Source organism: Sciurus carolinensis, chromosome 11 (assembly GCF_902686445.1).
Source record: "Sciurus carolinensis chromosome 11, mSciCar1.2, whole genome shotgun sequence".
NCBI lineage: Eukaryota > Metazoa > Chordata > Mammalia > Rodentia > Sciuridae > Sciurus > Sciurus carolinensis.
This window is the reverse complement of record NC_062223.1, coordinates 46,985,396-46,998,655: the sequence shown is the minus strand read 5'-3', so window position 1 is coordinate 46,998,655 and position 13,260 is coordinate 46,985,396. Positions and strand designations below refer to the sequence as shown.

General features: G+C 39.2%; 1 protein-coding gene across 4 annotated transcripts in view; it reads right to left on the bottom strand.

Annotated features, from left to right (window-relative positions):
• Positions 1–13,260, bottom strand: part of Mpped2 (metallophosphoesterase domain containing 2) — a 168,386-nt gene that overhangs the window by 150,937 nt on the left and 4,189 nt on the right. For 3 of the 4 annotated variants that reach the window (XM_047515765.1, XM_047515767.1, XM_047515766.1), the window contains exon 2: positions 11,200–11,448. In XM_047515765.1, coding sequence (XP_047371721.1) covers positions 11,200–11,327 — 128 coding nt within the window. In that variant the 5' untranslated portion in view covers positions 11,328–11,448. Of the gene's footprint in view, positions 1–11,199; positions 11,449–13,260 lie in introns of those variants that run through there. The other variant, XM_047515768.1, reaches the window with a different exon arrangement.

Genomic DNA, 13,260 nt, shown 5'->3' with positions numbered 1-13,260 from the left:
TTAGAAATGGTGCTTTATTTCGGGGACAACCCTGTTAGTTTGATTGCTTATCAATCTGAGAAGAACATCTTCACCTACACAAACTCCACAGGTTCAGCAAAAGACAGATCACTGAGAGTCACACTGTCCCAGGCAGCCTGCAGGGAGCTGAGGTAAGTGTTGACTAAGCCCGTGCCCCTAGCTATCAGCAGGTTAACAGGGACTGCAATCTGTCTCCAAGTCCAGAATCCCACGGGAGACAGCACAACCCTAAAAACGACTTGACAAGAAGAAAACAGATGCACCAAACTTAATGGCACGAAAAAAAGTTCTGGTGATAACGGACCATATGCCAACCCTGAAAGTGCTGAAACTCAAGTGTTAATGCTATAGAAGCAATCAAGATAAACAATATTATTGATAACAGTAGCCGCCATCTATGTGCTAACTCACAACCGCACTGTTATCTTTCAAGGCATATCAAGATCCCCACTATAAAGATTAGTCATTAGTAGCAGAGAAGATAAGTGAACACATGCAAGAAAAGCCAGGGGAGGGGACAGAGTAAATTCTGGATATACTGTTTTTATAACTTCTCAAATGACTTCATTTTTTTTTTTTTGTATTTTTAATTGTGCCCAGATTTCTGCTTAGCAACAATCACTGCACTCCCAGACTCTCCAGTCCAAAACACAAATGCTCATATTCTCTCCCTCTCCCTTCTCTCTCTCTCTCTCTCTCTCTCTCTCTCTCTCTCTCTCTCTATTAAGATACTGAGTCCAGCAGGGGCTCCTGCAGCCTCAGGTACAGCACCTTGCAAAACAGCGCTATGTGTTTATCACATGCCAGGCCCTCCCTGCAGAGTCTGGGAGCTCAACTCAAAGACACTAATGGCCAGAAAACGCATTTTCATTCCACACTTGACAAAATCAACACCTCATAAAGGCAGGTAAGCAGAAGACACTTTTCACTCTGGACGGCTTTGCCTTAATAACCTTTGAAAAGGAGGAGCCATCTGTAGGCAACAGACCCTAGCACACACAAAAACACAATTGCAGCATAAAGAGTTCCAGCTAAAAAGCAAAACCCTTATATAAAGTTAGACTGTTTTTCCCCTCCCACAGGGGTACCCCTCACCACAACAGACCACTGCTGAATTTGCAAAGGTTCTTTTCAGTGCAAATCCTGGCTGAATGAGTGGGATCTAACTGAGCCTGTCTGAAAAACCCGGGCATTTGATTGCTCTGAGTTCCCAAAAGGGTTCATTTCTCTCTCTCTCTCTCTCTCTCTCTCTCTCTCTCTCTCTCTCTCTCTCTCTCTCTCTCTCTCCCTCTGTTTTTGTCCACAGAAAATGAAGCTCCGCTTACATGTTGAAAGAAATATTTCAAAACATTCCCTTTTTCCTCAAAGTACAGAATTTATGGTAACAGATAATTAACAACAAATGACAAACAATCTGAGCAGTAAGGGTCCCCATTTGGTTGCCAAGATGATGGTATCAAATTCCAAGATAAACAGTGGAGCGTGCCGACTGCCATTAACATCGTGGTGGGGTCGAGATGGGGAGACACAAAACAGAGGAGCCCTCCACCACAGAGGGGCACAACCTCCCACAGGGTTATTCTTTTCCTTCCCAATCCTCAGGAGGACACGCTGGGAGCTAGTGTAGAACAGGGCTCACAGGACTGGACTGCACAGAATACCCACACCTTTGTATTTCGCATGGGGAAAACATTAGACTCTTCTTTGAACTGCAGTATGGAAGAATTAGGAACTAATATCCTTTAAGAGTTAACACCTCCTAGTCTGTTCTTCCCAAAGTTTTACCCCTCCCCTTCTTCTTTTCTTTAAGTTTGTTGAGTGGAAATAGGTTTCAGTGCTACCAGCTGTGCCCAAATCTGGGGGTTAAGAACAAAGAGAAAACAAGTTAACCTGTAAAAGTCAGGATGTGAGCAGACATATGGTAAGTCTCCCAGACACGAACAGATGGCGAACCTTGGGAAACCACAACTTCAAATGTTCATACATCTCTCAAGAGTCGGTTCATAGTTCACTGTTTGTCAAATGGAATTTTTTTTTTTAAATATTGAAATCCAAACCTGAAGTTTTGAATTACCTAAAAAGGACTTAAAAATTGTTCCACCCCAGAAAGCAAAACAGGTCAACATGTCAAAAATTGCCATCCCAACCCTTCGGACAGTTAGATCTATTGGCATGTTGAGCTGGGTACCTACCAGGATTAGCCAAGGTATGATTTTAACTCATCTCTGTCAACCACAGTTTATGGAAACTGACCCTCTTCTGGTGCTAAACCCAAGGTCAGAAACATCACAATAGCCAAGAAAGAGTTACGATCTCACTAATATATCCACTCTATCACTATATTCTCTTCTCTCTCTCTCCCCCCCGCTTTCTCCTTCACAAACACCCCCATTTCTCCAATATTTTATAAACAACAGGGATTTATGTCCCATATTTGTGGAGACCAGGAAGTCCAAGATTAAGGCTGATTCAATCTCCGGTGAGGTCCCATCTCCTAGTTCACTGACAGCTGTCTTTTCACTGAAACCTCAGATGATTGAAGGGCAAGGGGTGTCACCTGGACCTCTCTTTAAGGGCGCTAATCCAATATCTGGGGGTTCCATCCTCATAAACGAATCACCTCCTAACAGCATTTGAATTTTGAAGTGACACAAAAATTCAGACCATATACTATCCAAGCGGATCCAGTACACAAAAGTCATACAATTTTAAAAAGTAGAATATATTAAATATAAGACAACAACAAAATCATTTTTGTGATTAAAAAAAATCTAATAGTTTAATAGGCTTCTGGGTTATCTCTGAAGTCTTAGAGCAAAGCAAAATGAATCAAAATGGAAAAAAAAAATTCCAAAACCTCAGGATTTAAATAGAGCTGATAAAATGTCTACGTCATAGCAAAAGGCTAAACCTTTCAGGAAAATAGGGAAGCATGCTGGGACTGCTTAGCTGGTGGGAGATTTATTTTTTTTCTTGATTTCATTTTAAGTCTTTGTTAAAAACACATTCTAAACTAAGTGTACAACATGGAAAAGGTTTGAAACTCGGTCTGTGGCACAAATATCTCAAACCAAGTACATGGAAGCTTCATTTTTTAGCCATCAATAAAAATGCCAAAAAAGCCCACAGCAAGATGGAAAAAGACATTTGTCTAATCCAAGAATTATCAAATCTTTGAGTTAGAAGATTTCAGAGACTGGCGGTACAAGAAACCAATGGGTTTGAGTAGAGTCTGTTATAGGGTAGAATCCTGCAATCTTTTAAAGAAGTCACCACCGACTAAGGAACCTCACAAACGGTCTAATTCCCACTTCGAATTTTAAAGCTCAACACTATCAAATTCTAAAAATGTATCTGTTTTCTTTATTGGATGGTTGATGTCTGTTTTCTTTTCCTTTTAGTTTTTTAAGTTTCCTTAGCTTTAATGTACAATACAAAACTGCACCAAACAATTTAAACCAACTAGAGAAGCTTGGTTTTTGATTTGTGGTAAGGAAGAAAAAATGAAAAACTTGCAAAAATGCATCTTAGTATATGCAAACATTTTACCCTTTTACAGGGACAGAAATTGAAGAAAAAGAAAAAACCTTTAAAGCAAAATGCTACAATATGCCGATCCAAACAATGCAAGGGCCAATAAATCCAATAGTTTCCTCCATGCAGAATTATTATTTCCATAAAGAGGAAACCTCCAAGTGTGCTTTTACGTATTAGAGAGAGAGAGAGAGAGAGAGAGAGAGAGAGAGAGAATGAATCATGGTGGTCTTCCAAAGTGTGGCAGTTTTTCCCATACTGATATTGAAATAATAGCCGAGCAATGCCAGTACAGCTACTGAAATGTCTAGTTTCCAGTACACTATGAGAGTCTAAAGGGGAAAAAGACAAGGGGAGGAAAGAGCTAAGGATATAGTGGAAAGGAAGAAAAACACACCAAACCATCCAAAACGTGGCAAGCTTTTTTTCCATTTTGGAAACAGATCAGAACTACCTCGAGTGTATTGTGCAAGATGTGATAGGTTGAGTGGCATTAGATTTGTCTTAAAATCTATTTTTCATCGGCTCTAAAATCTCAAAATTAAAATCGAAAATGTCTCAAATGCACACCACCTATTGCATTACTTCCTATTTAGTTTTTCTTGCCATTTTATCAAAACATCTTCATAAAAGAAGTATTAAAAAAAGAAAAAAGGTTATGTAAAGGAGAAAGATTCAGTGCAGGAGAAGTGATCTTATGGCTCCCCAGGGACAGACCTTGTCCTTCCATTGCTGTGGCCACACTTTCTCTATGATCTTTCTTTATCACTATGAAGTAGGTAACCATTTCAGAATTTGAAATCCAGATATAACCTAGAAGATAGAGGATCTGTTTTATTTGTCAAAATTCTTTAACCTCCCTGAAAGTCAAGTAGCTAATAAACAAAATAAAACAACAACAAAACACCTAACCACTTACCCAATAGCCAGCTGGGAGTCTAAGAATAAATCCATATGGATAAAAAAATATATAACTTTAGATTGCCTTTTTAATGCTTGAATGCAAGCAAAGAAATCTACAGAATAGGAGAAAAAGTCAGCTCTAAAACCAAGTCCAACTGTCACGGACCACAAGACGGTACCCTCAGGGAGTGTATTGGAAAAAGAACTTATTTTCAAAAAGAAATGAGAGACGGAAAAGAAAAATACCCTGTGTTTATATATGAGCGCGAGCTAAAAGGGCCATTCAGTATCTCCAAGACAAATTTCAGACTGAAAACATTAAAAAAAATTATGGCCATGCTAATGTGCAGGCCAGTGATAAATTTGTAATGAGAATGAGAAAGTGGCTTACCAAGAGAGAAGTGTGTGTTTAGAATTTTTTTTCATACAGCTAATGCAGCCCAGCTCTGTGGCAAAGGATAAATTTCTACCTTATTAGAAAAGTGCCAATTTACAGAACCCAAGACCTTCATTGGTTCTTTGCTATTACTCTTTCCCCTGGGAGAGTTAGAGGTCATTTCTCTTCTCGCAGGCCACATCCCCATGTTGTCTCACTAACATATTTTTTCCCTATAGAATATCACTAAGGGTGTGGGGTTGGTGTTCTTAATTTTAAGGGGAGAGAAGAAAAGGAAAGAAATAGGAGAAATTCTAGACAATCAAAAGAAGAAAGGATGATGCAATAGGCCATCAAGTCTAATAGCTGGTGATGAACCCAGAATTCAGAGAGGCCCAACTTGCTCAGATCACAGAGCTAGTTAACAATGACCACACAGGGCCAGAATCCAGGTCCTCAAGCACTGTCAGGGAGTCCACTGCAGCAAGCTATCTGCTTCCTGTCACCATATACTCTTCTAGCTTCCAAAACTGGATTCAAAGATACTTCTTTTAGAACTTCCCTTTGGTTAGAGGTCTAAGAAGTAAGCAAGCTGAATTCTATTCAACCGACAAATAGCCTGGGTTTATTCCTCGGTTTTTGCTTTGTATTTTGTTTGTTGTTGCTGTTTTTCATTTTGGTTTGATTTGGTTTGGGTTTGGGGTCCGGGGTTTGTTTTTGTTGTCTGGGTTTTGAGCTATACTCTATGCTGCCCAGGCTGACCTCAAACTCTTGACTCAAGTCAACCTCCTCCATCAGCCTCCTGAGTAGCTCGGACTAGAGGCGTGTGCCACCAGACCTGGTGGGGGTCTATTCTTTGTATCATAAAACAAAAGAAGCTGCCACCCTAGGAAGGCAAGTCCCAAAGAAAGCACAAGATTTGCATCAAAGAGAGCCTTTAATTCAAACCTTGCAGATAAAACAGAACTTGGACACTAGCTACATTTTTATCGATCTTTTTTTTTTTTTTTTAAAAAGCTTTATCTTAAGATGAGCACTTTTTTGTTATAAAAATAATTCAAATTATACAAAAGTTTATAAAATAAAAAGTGAAAGGTCTTTATCCAACACTTCCCTGAAACTTATTCCCAAGTTTATTCCCTAAATATTCACCAATAATGTTAGTATAAATCCTTCTCCATACTTTTACATATATGTACATATTTTTTGACCAAATGGCATTTTTCTATAACACATTCCTGTAACTTTGTTTTTTCAACTAAGGATATCTAATACAGACCTGAAACAAACATTGACTTCCTACCACATTCTTGAACTGGATAAGAATGAAACCTCAGATCAGACAAACAAACAAAATCCCTTAAGAATCTGGCATGGAATGATCACTCAGCATCCCTAAAAGTTCATTTTTGATCAATGATGCTCAGGCAACACTGATGTTGTTACACAACGCAATAAGAACACAGGCTGGACGTGTCAGGTTTACATGCCGAGCAGTTCAGAAAGAAAAAAAAAATTAATATCTCATGCTCACGTGCTAGTAAAACCTTGGCTGTTATCACAACATCAATTCATTAAGTGCTGAGTTTCAGCATTGTATGTAATAGGCATCATCTCATTTAATGTTCACAACTGTCTAAACCTCATTAAGAAAACTGGGATCCAGATTCTCCATTGTCACCTGACCAAGCCATGGCATGATCAGCATTTGTATACAGATGTCTGACTTCATGCCACTTTCTTCCCTACCACCTCCTCTTTCTTCAGCCCAAGCTGTGTCCTTTGCACTCAATCCTAGATAGATGGCCATCAACTCCTTGAAACACAGATATCAGTGGGGAACCTGAGACACTCACCAGACAGGGCAGAGTTGAAAGGATCCATCCTATGAGGAAGAAAGCCATTGTCATTCCACTGAGGCAACAGGGAGCGCTTAGTTAACAGAATTCCTTCACCCTTGGAACCACCACTCTCAGGGAATAACTGGAAGTAGGTGAGGCCCTCCTAGGCTATAAATCAGGACACCTGCAGACCCCAACAACCCAAAATCCCACCTAGAAAAGTCTCCATGGTGCCTTCTGACAATGACTCCTTGAGAAAGACAGGACAAAAGTTACCAGTGACTATTTTATTTATTCCTTCATTTACAATCCACCAATTTTCAAAATGGATGGAAACTATTTGAATAAAAAGCTCAGAACTGAATAAAACAATAATCAATGACAACAGGTAAACAGGAGTCGACTGGGCACTCCTGAGAACTTCACTTGTTAACATGTCTAGCCCCTATACCTCCCACAGGCTACTTTCATCAACCCCATTTAACAGATGGAACAAGAAAGCTCAGAGCAGTGACCTTTCTGTGAGGTCGAAGATACGACCAGTAGGTGGCGCAACCAGGTTTGACATCTGGCGATCTAAGTCCACTAGTGATGTGTGACCACTGTCTTGACACTGCTCTACAAATCCAGGGTAAAAGCAAGAGCTACATAAGTTTCCAGGGCTGTCAGCAACCAAAGGCAGAGACAAGGAAAGAGGCTAAAACTGAAAATGAAATTTAATTTGAACCTCTCCATAGCCAATCCTTAAAGAAAAAAATGAGCAATGACCCTCACTCACGAGGTAAGTAGTCACCCTGGTGTGCGTGGGACTGAGGGGCTTCTCATAACATGGGACTTTCATGGGAAAACTGAGAGTTGGATACCCTAACACTATTTTATATTATTAGGCCTGGAGTCATTAAAAAACATACAAAATCCTTATGGCATTTTTAGACTTGCATTGGCTCCTTCAGCACCTCCTCCCATCATCATTAAAAATACTAAATAATTTTCTCAACATTCTGCTTGAAAGATGAAGGGGTTGTGGAAAAACGAAGCCCTGCTAATTGTTAGGCTTCAATCATCACATCTATTAGTATGATCAAGAGTCTGAGTAAGAGGGGACACAAATTCTAGGCTAAATTTTGGTCTGCAAACTCCAGCTGTGCTTTGATTTTTTTTTTTCCAAAGTCATATAGGCTTGCTTTCTTAAGCAAAAAGAAAAAGAAAAAAAAAAAAAAAAACCTACCCTAAGTCACAAGCAGATTCAAGGCAATGGTTCTCAGAAAGCCTGCTAGCAATCTTGTCAGAACTGAAATAAAAACTACATAAAAACTAAACCAAAGCCTCTTAAAACCAGATGAAATGTCAGCTCTGAAAACAGCAACATGCTTCATGAAGATGGTGAACAGGTCTTATTTAGCTTTGTTCCCCAACCCCAGCAATAACTTGCAAATGAGCCCTGTCTTAATTGCAATCTTAGTAAGTCAGACTAAAAAGATCCTTAACTGTCATTTGGTGCAAATATTTACACAGGAGTAAACTGAGGACTGGAGAAGGGAAGTAAATTCATTGCCCAGGGTCAGTCACAAAGCTGAGTTAGGACTAACTGAATTAAATGGGAAATGAACTATTCCTCACTTGAGGTGAGACAACCCCACCTACCACCACTAGGTCATAGAAAAGAAAACAAGGAACGATTAAAGAAACCAGGATTTTAACCCTAATCTAGGTTATCTGTCACTGGTCTTCACAGATCTCAGGAGTAAGTGAAAAAGAAAAGCAATATTTTAAGAATCCTGTACAAAATAAATGAGCAACCATTCAAATGCACAAGGCAAAATATACTCAGGGAGAGGAGCAAAGTTCTGCCAAGACATGTTGAAAATTTCAGAAAAAAAATTGAAAAAATTTTTAGACTAAATATTTCACATATATTTTCGAGCTGCTTTAAGTTTCTACTTCGATTAAGGGCAATGTTCTTTAATATAGCACACGCTATATTAAATTGAATATAACATGATTATATTCAAGGAAGATAATTGAACATCTACTATGGGTCAGTCACAGTGCTAGGTCCTCAGGCCTACAAAACAATAACAAGCAGACTCTCGCAAAGAAAAGTAAAGGCAACGAAAAGGTAAGCCAGCTTCCCGATAAAACTTATATTCAAACAATCAAAACGTCAAGACAGAAAAATTTCAAAGAAAATCTCCAGGCAATCTCCCAATTTCTCATCTCAATGCATAATCTAATCAATCGACCAATCAGTATATCTGAACATCTGTCACCTGCTCAGAAGTACAATCCCCTCTTTAAGAATTAAACAATGTAGATGAGAGAATTAGAGAAAGAGATATGAAAAAAAAAATAATGGAAGCCTTAGGAAATAAATGTGAAGTAATGGGGTATCATGTTGGGTTAGCACAGTTATTTGGATTAAGAAGAAAGCGGGAAAAGAGGTTTCACACAAGAGCAGGAGTCTAAACTGGCTTTGAGGCGTATGACAATCAGATAAACACTGTCGCTATGAGAAGAGGTGGAGAACCCAAGGTGTGCTCAGGGGACGGAATGCCAACTTGAGTGGCTGTAGCTGAGTGCAGGTAGGTAACCCCATTGGTATTAAAAGTGGAAAGAAATGCTGTAGCCAGCCTGTGAAAGATGCCTCTATTCCTAGGTTGGAAGTAGGAGAAAAGGGTGACAGGGCTGTATAAGTTGCCACTGCAAATCTCATTTCCAAAAAAAAAAAAGGTATAATTCGATCCTTCAAATTTTTCATGGCTAGCTCTAAGCAGGTCATTTCTAAGGTTACATGATTTTAAAATAGCTCTGTGCATTCAGGAGTCATCAGTGGAATCTACGACCAAGAACAAGTGAGCAGATGTCTGCAGATCCTAAGACCAAGCTGAGCCTCCCCGTCAGTCATTTCCCAAGGAATCTGGGTAAATCACAGTTTCTCCTGCCTGATGGGAAACAGGATTCACCAAGTTGTTTGTGATTCCTTAATACATAATGTCACACCAGCAAAACCAAACTAAAAATATCCCAGAATATGGGTTGTACAAATTTTAAAACAAATGCATAGAAACAGAAAATAAGAAGAAAAACAAATGCATACAGACTAAAAAGTCAAAATGAACACATATTTATTGTTCAGAAAAGCCATCTTAACAAAGCCAAATCTTATTAACCTTAAAAACTTTTCCTTTAAAAATCACATTAGCAATCCTTCATAACCAGGGACATATTCTAATTTAAAGAATAAAATTCTTTGAAATAGTTTAGCACTAACCATTTGCAAAGATTTTTTTTTCATTTTCTTTTCTTTCTTTTTGGTTCAGGCATGCTGTTTTAGTTTTTCAACTTGGCATGAATTTTATCATAGGTTATTGAGTGGCTCTTTAGAATAAACTCACAAAGCAACATCCCAGTATTTACACCGATATCAAGGTAGTGGAGGAAAATGCCTTTCTGTTTGGTTAGTGTTTCTGAATTTGAGAGGATTTGGGGCAGGGGATGGGACTCTCTTTTTAAATGCCCACATAAAAGAATTACTAAAGAAGGAGGTGGTGACTTGGACATGCTCAGAGTTCAATTCTTCCAGAAGTGGTAAAAACAGTCAACAGAGTCCTAACCTCCCTTCTATCTTGACTATACAATAGTTTTCAAAGAGATTTAGTCCTACTATGAAAGACTCATGTTAGACATCGGAAGGGTCTCATAGAGAATGAGCACCAGGCCTTGAATAAACAAGGGAGATGGTGACCTTTGGCCCCCTTCTGCTGAAAGCCCAGCACATCCTGTGGCAGAAGACCAGAAAAGAGTTGGTGTGCAACCAGGTGCTGCGAAATCCTTGCCTCTGGGTTTCTCCCACACTTTACTCCTTAAACAGTTTAAACCTCAGACAAGACTTAAACAGTATTAGGGAGTGAGAGAAAAGTACAATTCCTGGAACCAACTGTTCCACTGTCCCTTAATCCTTTGTTCCCCAGTATTGTTCGAGGCCTGCAGCATGCAGCACACGTTTCACTAGCAACAGGCAAGACAATGGATTTAGCAGTAGCTGGACAATTAGTTCCAATTAGGCCTATTTCCCAGCTGAATGTAAAGGGGTAGTGGGGTGAGGTGTGGGAAAAAACTACAGAAATTTTAAAGAAATATTCATTATGGAAGCAAGTAATACAGGGCAAAGCAAACTGAAATAGGGGTCAGAAGACACTGCCAAAATTCGCTGAGCAACATTAAGAAAATACCTTAACCTCTCTGTTCTTTTCTACAAAATGCAGACAACCTACCGTACCCTTTAAAGGCTCTGAATGTCTAATATCAAACTGTGCTTGCGAGTACTCTAAAATTTGAACTGTTATGCAGATATAAGGGATTTCTCCTGGGTTGTATTTGAAATCACAGATACCCATCTGTTCTGTACATCATTTACTTTTTAATTCTCGCTAGCAGAATGCTAGGAGAGAATGGTTTTCTTTCATATTTTTATTTCTATATTCTTGATTGCTAATTTTTTTTAAGTTCATGAGCAATACTTACATATGTACATGTGGCGGCTGGAATCTGCTCTGGTTGATGTTGTAGTGTGTGAATGCCTGGGTGGGGTTTGAGCTATACTCATCCACCGTTATGGTAACTTTGCCTTGAGAAGGAATCCCATGTGCCATCCTTCCTCCCTATAGGCATGAGCAATTCACAACTTTCTGGAGCAAAAGATGGAAGCAGGCATGGTTCGTTTCAGCCAACCTCTGAATCCAAGGATTTACTCATCAATACCGCTGTGTGTTTCTAGAAGAAAAAAAATATGTGTGTGTGTATATATAATAAGAACAAAGAGAAAGAAGATTCTAAGAGAAATTAAAGTTGACATCTAGACACAAAATTCGTTCAGGAAAAATCTGAATTGATGTTGTTGCCTCGTGGGTACCACTGTTCCCACCTCTCTTCCCTGCACATACTTCAGAGTGGACATCACACTCTATTTGACATTGCTGGATGCTAGTAAATCACCTCAATGGAGTTCAACCTAAGATTTCCTCTTTAATTATAATTATGGCACTTAACGTGAATTACGGAAGGGGCAAATCCGCAGTTGCCATGGTGTCTAGCTATAAATGGTTTGTGCTCCAAGTGAAGACTCTTCCAAGCCTTCCCTGCTAATTGGAATGTTTGGTTTTTACAAAGTTGGTGTCACATAATCACTTGAAATCGCCGTCCTTCAAAGATCTGTATACCACAATGACAAATGTAAATAAAAATCCTGTGCTTATAACAGATACCTGTGCATAACTATAATTCTCACATAACACTCACACATTAACACATGACTTTTCTTTCACCAGCAGTTCCCAAAATATACAATGCCTAGGATGCATATGCATTTCTCTCTGGCCAAGAACTTTATGGTAAGGCAAATCCTTCTCGCTAAATGTAGTACAGTTTCTTTAAACACTCTGGTTCACTTAGGGAAACGCCAAACGCATCCATCCAGGACTGAACTACCACTTTGGATGCCATTCATTACCTCCCCTCTACCAGCCCTGATGGACCAGTAAGGGGGAGAGCAGTCCTGACATCTGCCACCTCATCTTGGTGCCGCATAATTCTCACTAGTTGGTTTTATCTTTTTAAAAATCCCATTAGTTTTCATTCTTTCATAAATGTCAATGTATTAGTTGCTACAATGGATTGAGAAATGAAGACATCTATTTTTCGGTAGGGTGCAAAGACGGAGGAAAGCGAATCCTTGCATAGAAGCTGCTGAAACTGATCAGTGCAGTAGAGAAGTGGGAAGCACCCCCTTTGGCAACCCGTGGGTAACTAGTACTCTTTCTTTAAATGTTCTGCATCAGAATACATTTGCCATGTGCACCATTAAGCTCCAGAAATCTTAGCTGCTATCTCAAATAAAAATATTTAGAATAATAAGATTAGATTTAAATTTGGCATGAAACACCTTAAATATCGAGCAAAAGGCAGATGGCCTGCCATAGGCCATTTATTTTATTATTTTACAACCCGGGGCTTGTGTAGTCCTCCATATGCTAGCTGGGCTAAGAAATTCCACAACGTTCTACTCAAATCATTGCCTTCTTCATATTAGCAAAGCAATCTAAATAAACCTTGTCTGTGTTCCTAACGTACAATTGCCCTGCCCAGAGATGAATCCCTGGTGCTCTGGCATTTTAAGCACTGTCACTTTGGGTTCTCTTTCTTCTTCCTGACTTCATGGGAGGTATGACTCCTTTAAGCACCAGTTGATAGACAACCAGGCCAGTAGGATTAACTAAATTAAAATCTTTCCCTGCTTCTCTGATGTAAGATATCTATAAGAACTGCTTACAAATCATAATGTAGCAGTTTTCATACCAAGTTTGCAGCTGTTTCCTTAATTTCCCCCACAATTATATTTTACTGTTATTTTGCATAACAGTAAAACACAACACCTGCTTCAAATTGCAGTCCTGTTCTAAGTACTGTAATTCTCTTTTGAGACACAAAGTACCGAGACACTACTGAAGCGCAGAGCTGCATAATTGCGTGGCGCTGAAAAGTAAATACAAATGAAAACATCTTCCTGTTATAGAAATGACTGTCATT